Source organism: Neodiprion pinetum, chromosome 4 (assembly GCF_021155775.2).
Source record: "Neodiprion pinetum isolate iyNeoPine1 chromosome 4, iyNeoPine1.2, whole genome shotgun sequence".
Taxonomy (NCBI): Eukaryota; Metazoa; Arthropoda; class Insecta; order Hymenoptera; family Diprionidae; genus Neodiprion; species Neodiprion pinetum.
The window spans coordinates 30,608,927-30,623,846 of record NC_060235.2 but is presented as its reverse complement, the minus strand read 5'-3'; the positions used below and the strand labels follow the sequence as shown (position 1 = coordinate 30,623,846).

The window sequence follows — 14,920 nt, the reverse complement described above, 5'->3', positions numbered from 1 at the left end:
TAAGGATAACGTATGTGTATAAACTCAGGTCGACAGATTCGGCGGCGCAGTGACCGAGAGAGACAAATTTACCCGATAGCAAAGCAACTCGGCGTTACATAAAAACCGATACCTTATACTTTTGTCGTTGATAAATTTGTGCACTACCAGGAATCGAATCGGTTGACTGCCAAGGTGTGTCTAATACGTAATAAACGAGCAATACGAGGCCGCTTCTGGATACAGATTACTGTATCGATATTTTACCGACACTCCCAAGAGACAAACCTTTCTTCTTGAACGTTCTGAAAAAACGTTTGTGTCTTGAGAGTGTCGGTAAGATGTGGTCACAAGAATTTGTATCCAGAGCCAGCCTTGTATTACTTACTACTCACAATTAACCCTAATAGGCAAATTGTGGTGAACTTTACCCTAAACATTTTTCAAACTTCTCATAGAGTCCATTAGTCGTGGAAATGGGCTTTGTGGCGCATTTCTTCATGCGGAATGAAGACCTTTTTTCGACATTTTCGACGCTTTCTTCAACTCCGCCGATGTTTTACTAATATTTAAGCAATTAATTTCGGTTAGGAAAACTGAGAAATCTTTTTCTGCGATCCTAAAACAATACCTAGTTGTTACATTTAGATTTTTAGAACTCATTTTTGAAGCCAAATATCACGTTTAACCTACTAGAGTTGATAATTTCTTCCCGGACCCTGCAATACGTATCAGCATCAGCCATCCAGGAGGCGGCAGTTCCTGCGTATGCACAATCTGTTTGCTACCGAATATCCGCGGATTCTCGTAAATATCGAACCCACCTATCGCGTCCTGGACCGATAACAACTGGTGGCGATGGCGAGGCGGCTCCGTTTGCAGTTTCCTCGTAAACTACGGATTTCGCAAACAGCTTGCGCTGCGGAACCACACGCTTTTATAAAAATATAAACTGAACTCGTATATAATGCAATAATGATACGCGCGACACGTTCTGCGCTTCCTGCAGACGCGTTTTCCGCCCCTGTATGTTTTTTCGGAGAAGGATCTTTTGCGTTTTGGTTTTCCCCGCAGCGTAGGTGTGTTAGATATATGGAATTCACTTTTTTATTTTGTTATTTCATTTTCTTTTGATAAGTTGACGAAAAGAGGGAACTAGGCACGGGATGAGCGTGAGATTTTCATTATTTTGACGAGAAAAAGTGAATCCCATACATCCAACGCATCTGACGTTCAGAAATGGAATGTCACTTTTCAGCTGGTGCTATATCCTTGAAGAAAAAATGCGGAAGGCTTTCAACTTTCGTATATTATACTTGTATATCCATAATTATCATAAATTGGGTATTCATTATGCGGCCGTACAACAATTATAAACGTTCGCGATTGAACTTCGCTGTGCAGCCGTCTATTATTCTTTCGTAATATAAAAGCGATAATTATTACGGCCGTCGTTTGTGTATAATAACAAGTAAAAGTTCGAATAATAGCAACAATGGACGCTGTACAATGACGAATTGAAATAGTTATCGACAATAGCGGGTTATAAATGTACGGTAACGGTAACGATATTTATTGAGGTTGATTTAATGCACGGTCACTGTAAAAATTACACTGCCTATCCTGAAATATACGGCAAAAATTCATCACCCCACGATAATGTGCAGTTAATTAATGCATGAAGGTACGAAGTTGTTTTTTTTTACACGCGGCGACGTGACAATGGGGCCGATAATTATATATTGATGTCAAGCTAGAATAGAGAGTATAGCAGGCCAGACTAGACCAGACTAGACCAGACTATCATCGCCACAGAGGCGAAGGAATGATGACAAAGATATCCGACGGTCGAAAGGTCGAGACTTAATTTTCCCGATAACGTGATAAACACCGTCGATCCGGCCGAAACCGCAACGTTAAGATTCAATAACGCAAACTCGGGTCAATTGCTGAGGCAGCGAGTCGTTTGCTTCCCAATTGTTTAATCATGCCGTAGCTCAGGCGAGTGCAGAGGGTCCTTTAAGTCCCGTTTCATCACCAATAACCGGACGTGTGGCCTGCACGTGCCTTATATTCGAGTTGAAATTACGCTGCGAAGCAATATAAGCTCGTCTAGTTTACCCTTGACCGCAATTTCGGCTTAATTCTGAAGTCGATGAGTGTTTAGGCGAGATAGAATAGCTTTTCCTCTTTTTTCTTTCTGAATCAGGTACGCAGAGTACCTGTTTCATCCCTTGGGTGAAACGCAATTTTCTCAGACACATGGAATAATCATCAGCACCATCTGATGGGAATAATATGAAATTTTGAAAAATTGTCTCGAGTAGTTACGATACCAAAAATTTCATATCGTACAAATTTTCATGAGTCTCATTTTCAGTACGGCAGAAGGCTCGGAGGTAACGCGTGTAGATTGAACTGAAAATCCTCTGTACCGGAGTCAAAGAACTTTCTCCTTCATAAAAAAATGTACATTAAAGTATTTTCAAAAGTTACTCAACTGCATAGAAATATATTTCTGAATTTTCTGACAATTAGTACAGCTACCTTTTATTCTGCTCGTTGCACCTTACGTGTATTTTTCATTCTCCGCAGTCGTCATGCCATATTTCTATAGACATTGATCTTGAATTGATTATATTGATCAAAAATCTCCACTAGGTTGACTGGGAAAATCCACGTGTGTGATCCAATTAAAGAATTATTTTTTTTTCAACTACCTTATATTTCTAAGCGTTCAGAAAAAAGAGGATATTGGAAGATGCTGAGTTTTTTTTTGATCCGACAAACTACCGCGAATGCAAAAATTCAACATTCAGCTGCCGCAAATTTATGGCAGCGACAATATTAGCTGTTTCCTCGCATAACGGGATCATCATTGTTGGAAGACGTGTGTGAATATGCACGAGTTTCCTGCCAGTGTTTCGAATTTGCACGATATCACGTATCCTATTCCCGCCTCCATTGTCACAACGCCTGTTTCGCAACCGCGAAACATTCCGCGACTAAGTTATGTGTAGGATTGTGTGAGCATTCCATCTGCCCATGTATGACATACTGCGAGTTCTTCGAGTTGTTGAATATACCTAACAAGTGACGTACTTATGTGTAGTACAAAGTTTCGCAACTAACAATAATATGAAGATCTTTTGCACGGCGCGTTTCCGTTCCTTAGACGAAGTTACCAAGAGACAATTTCCCTGATTGCCTAGATATGCTGATTTAACCCCCATACGAATCATGAACGTCAAATATCCGTGAAGAGAGTTTGGGCGTTCTGAATTATTCAAATACGGTGCCCTCATCCATATCGATTTCGAATTTCGTTCGATCCTTCTCGCGATTTTCATCATCGTATTATCATAAAAGTCAGTACGTATATAATATTTTTATATGCATTTTGAAAACCCTATATGGAAATCCAATAGTCAAAAGTAGTACACATATGCCTTCTATTCTCTTCACGCTCGCGATACTATTACTTGGACAAGAAAAAGATAGTTTTCGTTTTAAGCAGTTCGTCATCCTCGTGCTAAAATTTATAATACACTTTTCGTGTATTTTTTGCTACCACTTTCGACATCTCGTACACCGGATCGCCAGATCCTGATGGATAGTTGTTTGATGCCTTCTTTTAATTCGTTCGCTGACGCAGTTTCCCTCAGCGAAATTCCAAATTCTAAGATTGATAGCTTCAAGAGCCTGAGCTTGTTCCGGTATCCACGGCCTTTCCCCGTCAATCGCTTTGATGATCATCACTAATTCATTAGACGCCGGAAAAAAAAACCACAACCCTTGAATATTTCACGGCTGACGATCGACTAGGTTTGCTTCGCGAAGGGCACTCAAATAACTTTGGGTTTAAGGTTTTTTCTCAACAAGAACGATGAATTCTCCTTCACGTTACGCATACGCGCGTATACACATATACATGTATATGTAAGCTGGAAATGTAGACGTTCTTGAATTTTTTTCCAAACGTAATTAATGACGTTCCTTCTTCATGCCATGTGCAGGGTATTATTTCGTCAGTTTTTACCATATGTAGAGAAACTTTGCAAAAACAACGCATTCCTTGCCTTTATTTACATTGGAATCAAGGAGTAAGAGTTTAGCCTAACATAAGTATAAGTTTTGATAAATTTTTCGAGCTCAAAAAAGCTATTAACGCGGATAAATGTAAGGTTGCTACAGCAAATCTGACGTCATCCCTGCAGAGATTTCACACAATCTATGAAATTTGTCACTTGCGTCATTAATTATACCGTAGAAATGATTTTCTCGGCAGCTTGCAGTAACGAAGGTAACAGTTCGATGGCAGATAAACCGGCGATGTTGAATTGAAAATATTTTGTCACTCGAGCTTTTCATCCGTCGGTAAAGAGTGAAAACAGTAAGCTACGGATGCTACAAGGAAGCTCTTGTTCCTGCAAGCTCCAGCAAAAATATTATCACCGTCGTTCTTACCGACAGCGATGTCCTAAAAAGCACTCGACTGTCGGTAAAAATGTCTTTATTGGAATTGGCGGGTTGCTTGCAAGCTCTTTAAGGCTTTTGAGGCCGGTATATTACCATCCAAGGATCCGGCATACTGACATGCTTTTCAGATGGAATATTTCTGCGGATTGATTATCATTTTTCCGCTTTGCTTTACAAGCAAAGCATAGAAACAATTGATATTCCAGAGGGAAGATTGAATTTCCAATTGTTACTTATTACATAACGTCAAATATCTCATCACTAATATAAATTTCACTTTGAACTTTTAACAGATGTATTGTTAATGACAATAAGACACTGGAACTGAAAATGTATCTTCAACAAACTGTCACACTATTGATTTCACAATTTGATGATGTATATGTATGTGATAATGATTCAATAAATCTTACAATTGATATTTCTATAATTGAATCAGTCGAATAGTAAATTCGTTTGTACCGCGATATTGAACTTTGGGATCACGGTGTCATATTCCGAACATAATTACGTCAACCGGAAAATTGTCGATATAATTAGAAAAGCTAGGATTGGAATCACGTGACTGAACCAAAAATACCCACTGTTCATTCGGACGTTAAATTGTTGTTGCGAATCCAATCTAAAATTTTAGTGAGAAAAAGGACAAACACGAAATATTCTGTTCCAGCAGAGCTTCTGGAACGCTTGGTTGAATCTTTCGATTGTTTCATCTCAGAGACGTACGATGTAACAATATTTCATTTCCTACCGTTTTTACAAAATTGCTACAATACAAATGTCGTAGCAGACCTGCAATGTATAAAATAAATGTCTCAAATCTGTCAAACGTTGAAAAATGGTAGAAGTATATTTTCGCAGGGTTGAAAAGACATGACAACTGTAAATTTAGCACATCAGGGACGTAATCGAAAAGGGATTACAACGCACTAAATGCATGAGGCACAAAGCCGCATGGAACAATTTCCATTAATGCCGTCATTCAGGGGTCAGATTCGTCTCTAACTGGTCAGCGTCATCTGGCAGATACCTATATGAGATAGGCCAGGGTGGCTGGCGTCGTCGCAACTAAATGTGGTATGAATACGAAATCCCAGTGTAAAGAGGATTCAAATTTGATTTATCGGTGAGGAAGACTCGGATGCCCTTTGGCAAGCCGGATGGAAGGTGGAAAAACCATTCCGCGCTTATCGTTGAGCATATCAATCGGCTAAAGAGGTAAAACCGGATGTTAGTCATCCGTGTGGAAAACCTGCAATCGATGGTTTTTAACGCTGCGCGTAAAAGCGCGAGGTGTTGGAAAGCGCCTGTTGAACGAAAAGAAAACGGTAAGGGACATGTACATGGAAAGACGAGACTCACCCCAAGGCCTTGGTGCTGATCAGTGGCGTCTTGAGATTCAGGAGGCCGTTTTTCTTCGCAGGAGGCTGAGTTTGGCTTCCCCCAGCTCCGTTTTCGGGCTGCTCTTCGAGGTCGCCATCTCGTTGCTTGGATCTTCGGGCTCTGAGATAAAGCCACGCGGCAAGACCGAATCCAACGAGGACAGCGACGGCACCGACGGTGCCGAATACAGCCGTGAGGATAACGTCCCTTTGCTCCATTCCCACCTGAAAGTATCATTCGAAACGTGAAGAAGAGCAAGAGGGATTCATTTGCTAGATCAAGACACCGCTGACGGATTTTTACCCGCGAATTTCACCGTCGAAAGTCTAGATAAAGTGTGAAAGAAATTAACGCTCTGTCGTAATTAACGGTAACGAGGCCGGCGTTTCTCGCTTAGCTAGCTTGGTAATTTTGCACCACCATTTTTTTCCTTTCTCTCTCTCTCTCTCTCACTCTCTCTGTCTCTCTCTCTATCTTTATTTTAACTTATTAATCAACGTTAAACGTGCCGAGAAAGCTCTGAGCACTTAACTGGCCTATCGCGATCGCCCGGAGCCTCAAATGACGATAAGAATGAGTTTGAATAAAAATTTATACTCCCTCGCAATTGGGGCACGTTGTTTTTAGTAGCAGGTATATATCTGATGTGCACGAAACCCTGTGTTACATCACGATATTTTTAATTCAATTCCTCACAGTTCGCGGAACAGCGGGATTTACAAGTGTTTAGGCATGATAATTAAGGGCCCCCAGAATTTTCATCGCCGAGTTAAGTTTCATCCCAAAGCTTTCTGTCAATGGCTACCAAGGAATTAATGGGGGTTTTTTAAAAATAAATTCACGAACTCAAACCAACTCCTAGCACACTTATTTCGACTGGCTTCACAAAAGGAGGAGGTTAATCAATTCGTCGCGAATGTTATTTTTTTTTTTTTTTATATTCTAGGGTTCAACATGGTCACACTTTTGACCTACGTTCGTGTCAAGCTCTTATACCTTTTTCTCATGTGTTTTAAAAACGTCGGTAACGAGATATAATAATTAAAATCTCGTCAAAGGTACACGATGAAAAGTTCCAACGAGTGTTTCGATAATTGGTCTTCAAGTATGCAGCGATCGCTCGTGAGTTTAATTAAGCATGGACTTGTCGAAATCCATCGTTACAAAAATCACTGCGTCGATTAGGAAAATGAATGAAAATGTATAAGGCAACAATGTTTAATTATAAGAACCTTATTTTATTCCTTTATTCATTCTTCTTTACTCTGGCTATCTATAAGATTTTGTGTCTTTCGATACATGGATGTGCTATAAGACGCGCCAAGAAGACGCTGGCTGCGTTCGTCATCGAATTATAGCCTGTCTTATAATACTTTACGGCTGTATGCGGTCTGATAATATTTATCACAGCCCAGCGAATATGAGTGATGCCGGTGAAGTCGGACTATTCGATCATAAACGACCCTTCAACATTTAACTGCCTCATAAAAGAGAAAGAAGAAGTAAAAGAAACTGAAAAGCAGAGTAATAACCTGCCCGACTTGTAGGTACTCAGAAACTTCGGTTTCGCTTTTACACCTTGATCTTATTGATATATAATTATGTTATTTTTCACTCAGCTAATTTTACTTGACCCTGCGGCAGAGCTTAATTGTAACATTCAACGCTTGGTAATTTTTTGAAATTTGATATCCCGAAATAATGAAAATTCCCGAAAACACAAACTGCAAAGCTTATGCGAATGTGAAAGTCACAGGCATGAACCAGACGGTAGACATCAAATCCCCTCGCTGACCAAAAGCACCTCAGATTAGTGTTTCTCTGTGAGCTTAACGGTGCTCTGAACTCCGCTGGCCGAGCTGTCAAGTTATTTACCCGTGTCATCGCCACCGGCAGACTTGCCCTTGGACATCAGTTCAGCAACGAGCAAACTTTTTGACGTTCCCGGGAGCTATCAAACGTACTTTTACCTCAAATATCAGAGATAAGAATAATAGTAAGAGAGTTTTTATCAGAATTAGGCGCGCGTGTAACTAAACTCGAATGAAATTTCATATGCTCGTTCCCCGTTTCTTCAAGGGTTGATCCTCACTCAGATCTTGTATCGACTGATCAAAGCATCTCGTTTGCTAAAAGCTTTTCACCACAGCCGAGACCAGTGACGCGCGGGCAGCGTAGGTTTACGGTTAAATGTATCCTACGTAGGGATTAGAGAAGTTCGCGAAAATTGACAAAATCACCAGCAAACGCTACGGTTTCTACTTAACACAAGTCTCTTTATCTTCCTTTCGCGATCTGCTCTGATAAAATTTGCCGTTGGGAAAATAGCGTCGACATTTTCCCGTCACGTGTCACAACCCGGATGTTTGCTCCGGGCATTTCAGGGTGTTTTAACCCTCCTAAGGATATCCAAAGATAAAGTAATGATGTTTAATTCACCGATGCTCAACGGAAAGCGGATGATCGAATTAGACATTCGAGATAGTTCAAACAGGTATACAGCCATCTTGTGAAATGGAGTATCCGCCTGTATCTGGAGCATCTTCCAATAACCTTTCGTATAACGGATGCGATGAGCACCAGATACGTGAGTTAATCGTAATAGTGGCGCAGTCGCCGATTAGCAGGTCGTATATTGGAGTAAACGAGGGCGATCAGACGTGTTTACTTTACCAAACGTGTCTGCGATGTCCCGCTTTCTAGGATTTGATAGAAAATAACTGGGACCGATTTGAGCCGTTTTGCACTTTCATCTTCAGACGGCTGCACAGAGCTGTATATGTATTTTCAGCAAAACTCTGCAGCGTTGCAGCTTGTTCGTTTATAGAAATCAATCGTGAGCACAAACCTCGAGGAAACCTACGTGGTCGGTTTTGACACGTAATTTCCTTGACGGGCGTTCGTTGCGACGACTTTGAAGATAATCTGCAACTGAACACGATTCGTTGTCGGTCACACTGTCCACTTTCATTGCTCGAGAAAGAGCCGGATGAGAGTGTATATTCCAACGAAGGAAAAATGACGGAACGGACATTTTAAAATTGTCTGATGCAGAAAAATACAAGTATAGTCAAACTTAAAAATTGCATGCCGCGAAGGACTGCGAAAAATACATGTTTTTCAATTTATCGACGGCAATATTTTTTTCTTGACGATGGCCAGTGAATCGCTAGACGCAAAACACTGTAAGGTGACGAAATATTTTTCTAACTTTCATACCGTGCTTTTTTTCTGGTTTTGTCAAAGTTAAATCAAACTTCGAAGCCACCCGTCTAGACTTTTCACGCTAATGGATAATGCAGTATTTTCTTATGTCTATTTGGAGCTTACAACACTGAACAAGAATATATTCATGCGTAATTACCACGGTTTGTCAAACGTTTCAAGCGTCACGCAGCTGTTTTCAACGTTTATTCAGTGGTATGCAGTAAAAACAATGTATTCGACAAGTAATCACCGCGATTATCCAACCATTACATTCCAGAGTAGATTGGTGACGCTTGCGCGTTCACTAAACAAAATGATAACGCAAGACTCTTGCCAATTGAAGCGATGTTGACGTGACGACGATGTTCGTGTTCAAGAGTAAAAAGATAAAAAAAAACAACATGAAATTAACAATTTTTCTTATTGGCACGTCAACTTCTGTGTTCAAATCATGGTCATCCAATTTCAAACCGAATGCTGCATAGATCAGTTACCACCAATATTCTGTGTTTGACAGGATGTTCTTTTTTTGGATGACGCTGGTTGTTTAATCTGAGGAAAAATTAACTGGCGGAAGAAGAAAATAACTTTTTATAAATCTGGGGGTTGGAAATGAGGGACTTCAGCCACGAGCCAGAAGAAAATTCAAATAACTCGAGCGTGTGAGGCGTGAAAATGTCCGCCCCAGATGGAAAATAAAATTCTCCACCGTGTTGCAATTCTGATTAACCCCCCTCGACGAGGCGTGCATTAAGTTGAGTCATTAAACGCGGAGGCGTAGCGGGAAATGATATTTACTGTACGGTAGTATCAACCTGAGAGACAGGCCTGAAGTGCAGCGTATGTATAGGTATAGTACCGTGGATACTGACCGGCGAAACATAATCAGGTGAAGTAGAAGTAGAAGACACGGGATTGAGCCCAACGAAATGAATCGGAACTGTGTCGTTCGTTTCAATGGAATAAAAACTGCCTCGGCGATATCCGGTACATAGGTATATAGTATACGATAGACTTGAACGGAAATGAGAAAAGTATAAAAAGAAAGAAACAAGGTTATCGAACAATATTTTTCTCCCTTGTACCGCATCTGAAAATCCCCGTTGGTGGATCATTCGCCGGAGAAATTAATTTCGCAGAAATTCAATCTGTAATTCTATACCTAATTTTGCGACGAAACAATTCGATTTCAATGAGAGCGCATGTCGAGTAGACGATTGTCTTCTGCAGTATTGTTGAAACGATTCAACCTACATGTCATCTCGTGAAACTGGAAACTTTACCTCCCGTTCACCGATGACGCTAGAAATTCTGCATAACAAAGTTGTATGCGAGTACGAGTACACTTGAAGTATAAACAATCCTCCTTCATCTGTCCGCTCTGCTTTTCAACGCGATTTTATTTGGATGGAATCTGTGTGGAAGACTCTTTGATCGGCAGGGGAAAAATGTATAATATTTCTGAATTTAAGGGGCAAACCTCGAAAGTCACCAGAGGTTCGAAGAGATGTGCCGTAGATGTGAGACAACGCAAACTGCGTCCTTAAAATTCAGCGGGGATCAACGGATCTGTATGAAAAACCCATGGCACCGCTGTCCTACATCTTATACAGCCACTCTGACCCCACTTTGTCTCCACTAAATAAATCCAACGCCCTTGTTTCGTTGAACGGACTTTTACTACAGCGTGCCATTTGATTGATGGATTTGAAAAACCGAAATACACAATTTTCGAACCTCCATCATATCTTTAATCGTAATCCAAAAGTTTCCCGAGCTGATTTTCGTTTTTTTTTTTTTTTTTATACCGAGCAGTATGTGTAGGTATATCCGGTGTATTGGACATCCTGCAGATGATGAAATTTTGGCATGAAACAGCGTTATTCCGATTCGAAGGATAAACTCTGAGCCACAGGTATCTTAGGCGAATCTCACGTCATGTTGTCGGTAAAAATATTTCGAGAGGATCTATCACATCGTATTACCGAGAGCGACTCGAAGCTTTCCGTACGACAGACGAAATCGGAAAATCTACGAAAATACCGGAGTCGGAATGTCGCGAAGCGCTGGTATCGTGAAGTGATTCGTTTGATCTTGACATTCGGGGGCACAGCTGCTAATTTTATTGAATCTCGGCTCGGCGTAACACGCGCAGCGTTTTGACACCTCGTTTCAATTTCTCGACGAGTAAGAGTGACGTCTATACACACTACAGAGGTTCGTTTTCAACCCCGTCATATCCACCCGTTGCGCGTTAGTCTTCTTCGTCTGATATCCCGATCATCCATTGATCCGCGCCAGGATGTGTATATGTATTCTGTAATGCCTGGATATCAGCGTGGCCACACTTTGTGGTGAAATGTGTGAGTCGTAGGTAATACGAAACCGAAGAAATAATCGGAAACTAACCCTCCACGAGATGTGAAAGTAAGGCCGTTTATCACGTCAGCGATTGGTCGTCGACGAAAAGCTGATACTATAAATCTCTGGTTGAGGATATTTGGTTGGCTAAATATCGACACTGAGAATGTAATTTATTAAATTTCTATACTCTTAAGCTGCGAAGATCTCTTTGAAAATACAAAAACAAGAAATATTGAAATTGTAAGCAACGGCGTAGATAACGATACTTTGTTTCAAATCACTTTAAAATGGTTGAAAATCCATAGTAGATTCGTTAAATTTCACAGTATCATGGTTCATTTTATTCAAAATACTATTTCCTACAAAATGGGAATAAAAGTTTCAGGTGAACAAATTTTTTACTACACCCCGTACGGCTGGCGGTAAAAAAGTTGTTGCAAAAAATTCAAGTCTCGACAATATATTACTTTTATTATCGTGTACGATCATCTAGTCACGATTTTGAACAGGTAAAAAGTATGTACCCTGATACGGTATGGAAACAGTGGATATTGATTTTCGTCCGTGTTTGCTCGATGCGTCCATGTGGATGTGTGAGCATATAGCTTGCTCGCCTTTGGTTCATCATGGCAACTCACGGGTTTTTTTTCCTTCTGACACCGTTGACGCTTTTGGTGGGAAAAAATTACTCGACCGTGACTCGAAATACAATTTTTTTCTGGTACTCCAGAATTTCTAATTTCTGATGGGAAATGAAAACTTTATCGATTAGCCAAAAGCAAGATTAGTTCGCTTGTTTCATTCTTTCAGCTGCTTTTGGCGATAAAACAAAGAATCGCGGAAAATTTCTTGGCAAAAATATGGCTCTTGGACTTTCGCCGTTGGAAATTAATCTATCCCACGGATAGTTATTTTGACCCGCATAATTTGGCCCCTGACCGTGATACAAACAGAGGGGAAGCAAACAACTGAGCCTTTCGAGTTTCGGATCAGTGAATTATGGAGATTGTTCGAGAAACAAAACTTTAATTGTTAGCTGTCTATACGTTTCACGTTGCGCGTACATCGAATGTGATAAAATTTCCAGCAAAAGAAAATTTCTACCCAGCACCGTATGATTCAATCGTTTCGTGTTTATACGAATTACGTTACCCGAGTCAATTCCCTTATCGTATAACTTCTATGCAGGACTCAACGATAAATTTACTTCGTTATCTTTTTCCCTTCAAATTTTCTCTCTCATTTTATTCTTCTCCTCCCACTTAAATTTGGCAAAATAGTCAAGCTAAATATAACTTTCCTGTAAAGTTGAAAGTTTCCATTGGAAGCTCAAACTCGACCTGAAAGACACTTTTACTCTATATACTCTCTCCTCCACTCTCGACGAACACTCCGATTTTCATCAGCCTTCAGGTGGCGGTAGAACGAGTTAAATTATAGCTCGATTAGCATAATTGGAAGTCATATAATTGAATACGGCATTGAACAAGCCCTGAATTTGTGGTGTTCGGGACTGGGACAAGAGGCAATTAATATCTGCGTATTCTTGACATAACAGCAATGCAACGTACAAAAACAAAACACAGACTGAGAACGTAGAGTCACGAATTCTTCACGATCGGTTAAATACATTTTCAGTATAACCCACGCGATATGTTTGCATATAATATTTTATTTTCCTTTTAATCTACAACTTTCGGTCAAAACAAATAACGCGGGTGGCAATGTTCGGACTTATCATTAATTATTAATTTCATACTCGGTGTTGTGAAGCAGGTCGACTCCAACTTCAAATCTTATCCGAGAGCTTGAGCTAACATTTTTCGGAAATAACTTTCCCACGCCCTTATCGGCAACTCTTTCGTTTACCGATTTTTTCCTTCTCAAATTTCAAAGCCTTTAATTTAACTCGAAAATGACGATCAACAACCTCGACTAAACGGGAACCACCTAACAAACAGGGCAAAGCGATGGCAGACCAAATTATGAAGTTTCGAGTACCCACACGGAGCGCAGACAGTAACTCTATGGACGGTCGATACCGCAGGTGAACTTGGCTGTACATAGGTGTTAGATTTGCCGCATACACATCTGCCTGCGTACAACACGTACACCTTGTACCTATTATGCCTGGAGGTATTGCCGGAGGTAGAAACGGTGCAATAGCGAGGTTACCCTGCAGAAATAGCTGTCTGCGATGCATGTTGGAGGGCTCAAAGCCGGAGAGGTCGTCATATGCTTTCGCCATGCAATTATTGCGCCGGCAATTTCAAGGGAAGAAATTACTTCCCCTCCTCTGACCATTCTCTTTACGCGTAAAAAGTATTTACGTTACGTGTTCCCGGAATGCGAGCGACGTAACGAAGCCGCGGAGTAACTTGACCGAGGAATCCCTTTGAAATTCGCGTTTTTCCCTCCCTCGTCTTTCGTTCACCGCAGAAGAATCTCGACGGAAATTTTTTCCCCCGAGTTTTAGGTACCTACAAGGAAACAGGCCACCGCTGTTTCACCGAACAAAATTCAAGGCACCTGTTACTTGACGTATACATATATGTATATATATATGTATGATGCGATCTAGCTATTTCCCTACGAGGAAAATATTGTACGTACTGGAGCTCTTTAGAATTTGTGGCGAAAAAAATAAACCGATTTCGTATACATATATCTCAACGATTAATTCATCCCGACTTTTTTTTTTGTACATATTATACTTTGCCACATTTCTATCGGTATGACATGGCGCGAAGCGTCTGGCTACAGATATGCGCAGAGTGATCAATTAAATAAACGATAAATAATATCCAGAGTGCGAAAAATATCCAATTTTCCAATTAATTCATTATTCTGCATAAATAAACGATGAAAGAACGGAATAAAATAAGAATACAGAGAGCACTTCTCTCCGAGAAGTATAAACGTTTGAATATTCTGACTAGCGAAAAGATGCCTCGAGGATCTGTCAATATTGAAATGTTTCACGTAACTCTGAAAGGTACTGAGTCATCTATATTGAATACACAGCAGCTTTTTTTTCGCACAAAGCTGACATCTGTAGGATTCTTCCTCGTGTCCTCGCGTATACTATGCCAATTTAAACGGTATCCTAAAGTCGACGAAGCGAATAAAATTAGTCACTAATTATCACGCCGTTGAAACTCGTAGGATGTTTGTAAATAAATCCGCTCGCCCTACCGAATAATATATTCGTTTGCGTTGTAGATTGGAACATTAATGCATTAATGAGTGGGCAGTTGGAATCCCGCTTGGCCGGTTCTGTTTGTTCGGAACCTGGTCCCTGGGTGTTCAGGGAGATTCGAAAACGAGTGGGTGAAAATCTTGAGGTTAATTATTCATGTTAACGTTGCTGCTCGCTACTTCCGCCGGTATATAACCACAGAAATCAACCGGGCCGGGTGCCTTCGAGCGTTTTTCAGCATATAAATTACTCGTTCACAATTTTTACGTTCTCTGGTATACGTGGATATTTTTCATGTTCCGCAACCAA

General features: G+C 40.5%; 1 protein-coding gene across 6 annotated transcripts in view; it reads right to left on the bottom strand.

Moving 5' to 3' along the window:
• Syt7 (Synaptotagmin 7) overlaps window positions 1-14,920 on the bottom strand; it is a 212,340-nt gene that overhangs the window by 110,981 nt on the left and 86,439 nt on the right. For all 6 annotated transcript variants that reach the window (XM_069135528.1, XM_046623161.2, XM_069135529.1 and 3 more), the window contains one exon: window positions 5,821-6,065. In XM_069135528.1, coding sequence (XP_068991629.1) covers window positions 5,821-6,059 — 239 coding nt within the window. In that variant the 5' untranslated portion in view covers window positions 6,060-6,065. The remainder of the gene's footprint in view (window positions 1-5,820; window positions 6,066-14,920) is intronic.